Raw genomic sequence first — 2253 nt, forward strand, 5'->3', positions numbered from 1 at the left:
CACTCTATCAAAACTAGTCTTGCTTTATTCATTTATTTAACTTGTAGCTCAAAGAATAATATGCATATTACATACAGTTCCACTGATTATACAGACATCAAACTTACTTTTTTAATCCACAGATCCTAGTCACATACTCTTTTACGTATTTTAAGGAAGCCTCACTAACCATCTATTGTAGTTATCTAAGCATAGTTGGAAGCATAAAACAAAAAACTGGTTAAAGTTAAATTTCTACAAATGGGACGTAAATTTGGTAGTAAATTTTGTAAGAAATGGTCTGATTGGCACTCCAGTTTGAAAATTGAAAGAAAATAATAGGATTAAAATTTTATTTTTCCATATTTTAACCTAATTCTGATTATAACTGCAGCACGCTAATTCTTAGAATAAATCCAAACAGAATCCAATTTTCTTTGATATTTTCATTTAGCTATATTTTCTGACAAAATTACTAGATGTTAAATGCAGCGTGGTATCCTACATTGGATCCAGGAACATCAAAGTGCGTTATAACAAAAAATTGGTGAAATCTGAATAAAATTTGCAGCTTAGTGAATAATAATATGCAGACATCTTAGTTTTAACAAATGTTCCATGTGAATGGAACATTAGGGAAAACTGGTGAGGGGTAGACAAGAATTCTCTGTATAATAGTTGGAATGTTTCTATAAATCTAGCATTCTATACATATTGAATGACTTGAAAAATGGGGGAAAGAAGCAAAATACAAGCCCATATCTTTATTTATTTTTCCACAATACAAATTTATTGTTGCAGAAATGCACAGTGTTTGAACAGAAAAAGAAAGCCCCACTGTCGCCTAGAAAGAGGACTTGAAGCAGCACGTGGGAAGCAGGGTGGCTCAGGGATGTCAGGTGTGTGGTTACGGGCTCTGCTCCATGTATGTGGAGATGTCCATTTCTTCAGGAAACTCCGCCACATTGACTTCAAACCTACCCTGAACATCAGTGAGGATTTTGGCATCATTGTCATGAGACACAAAAGTGATAGCCAGGCCTTTGGTGCCAAAGCGCCCGGCCCGGGCCACCCGGTGGAGGTAGGTGTCCGAGTCGTCAGGCATGTCATAATTGAAGACGATGTTGACTCGCTCAATGTCCATCCCTCGGCCAAACAGATTGGTGGCCACCAGGATCCGCTGCTGAAAGTCCTTGAACTGCTGATAGCGTGCTAGGCGCTCCTCCTGGGCCATGGCCCTGTGGATGGCGATGGCCGGGAAGCTCTGTTCCACAAGTAGCTGGGCCAGGGCCATGCAGCGCTGCACCGACCTCACGAAGATCACCACCTGGTTAAACTCTAGCACGTCCAGGAGGTCGACGAGTTTACGGTTCTTGTCGCTGTCTTTGAGCTTGACATAGTACTGCTGCAGCCCATGCAGCGTGAGCTTGGTGTCGTCGTCCACCAACACCTCCATGGGATCTTGCATGAACTTCCTGCAGACGGGCTGGATCTCCTTGCTCAGCGTGGCACTGAACATCATGCACTGCTTCTCGTGTGGCGTCAGGCGAAAGATCTCCTGTACATCCCGCCGCATGTCCAGCTGCTCCAGCATCTTGTCACACTCGTCCAGCACGAAGTGCTTCACGTTTCTCAGGTTGAGGCTGCTGTTGCGCACGAGTGCCAAGAGGCGGCCTGGGGTCCCCACCACGACATGGGGACAGCTCTTCTTCAGCACCTCTTCGTCCTTCTTGATGGAAAGACCCCCGAAGAACACGGACACCTTGACACTGGGCATGTACTTGGAGAAGCGCTCATACTCCTTCCTGATCTGAAAGGCCAGCTCCCGAGTGTGGCACATGACCAGGACAGCCACCTGTCCGTTGACGGGCTCGATCTGCTGTAGGGTGGCCAGCACGAAGACTGCAGTCTTGCCCATTCCAGACTTGGCCTGGCACAGGACATCCATGCCCAGGATGGCTTGGGGAATACACTGGTGCTGAACCTCAGATGGATGCTCAAAGCCACAGTCCCCTACGGCCCTCAGGAGCTCAGGCTTCAGCAGAAAGTCCCGGAAGCCAGAGCTGTGGATGGAAACGTAGGACCCCTTGACATCTTTCTTGGGGGGTACTGGGGTGCTCTCTGGAGGAGCCTGGGGCTCTTCATCTTCCTCATAATCCAGAAGCTCGTTTTCCACATCCTGTTCCGCCATCATACTGGTTCCCCTTTCACCTCCGCGCGCCCCGAGAGTCGACACGAGCTAGAGCGCTTTCTGCCTCCTGCGTTGGATCACAA

The 2253-nt window shown here is 47.2% G+C and overlaps 1 protein-coding gene across 1 annotated transcript; it reads right to left on the bottom strand.

Annotated features, from left to right (window-relative positions):
* Positions 1-795: 795 nt before the first annotated feature.
* Positions 796-2253, bottom strand: LOC132240684 (ATP-dependent RNA helicase DDX39A-like). Its single transcript, XM_059708180.1, has one exon. It carries the CDS (start codon positions 2171-2173, stop codon positions 887-889), a length of 1287 nt encoding a protein of 428 aa, XP_059564163.1. The 5' UTR covers positions 2174-2253; the 3' UTR covers positions 796-886.

The sequence above is a fragment of the Myotis daubentonii genome, chromosome 9 (genome assembly GCF_963259705.1).
Source record: "Myotis daubentonii chromosome 9, mMyoDau2.1, whole genome shotgun sequence".
Classification (NCBI taxonomy): Eukaryota; Metazoa; Chordata; class Mammalia; order Chiroptera; family Vespertilionidae; genus Myotis; species Myotis daubentonii.

Excerpts from the sequence above, each read along its gene's own strand:
- LOC132240684 (XM_059708180.1), bottom strand. The coding sequence starts at position 2,173 with ATGATGGCGGAACAGGATGTGGAAAACGAGCTTCTGGATTATGAGGAA.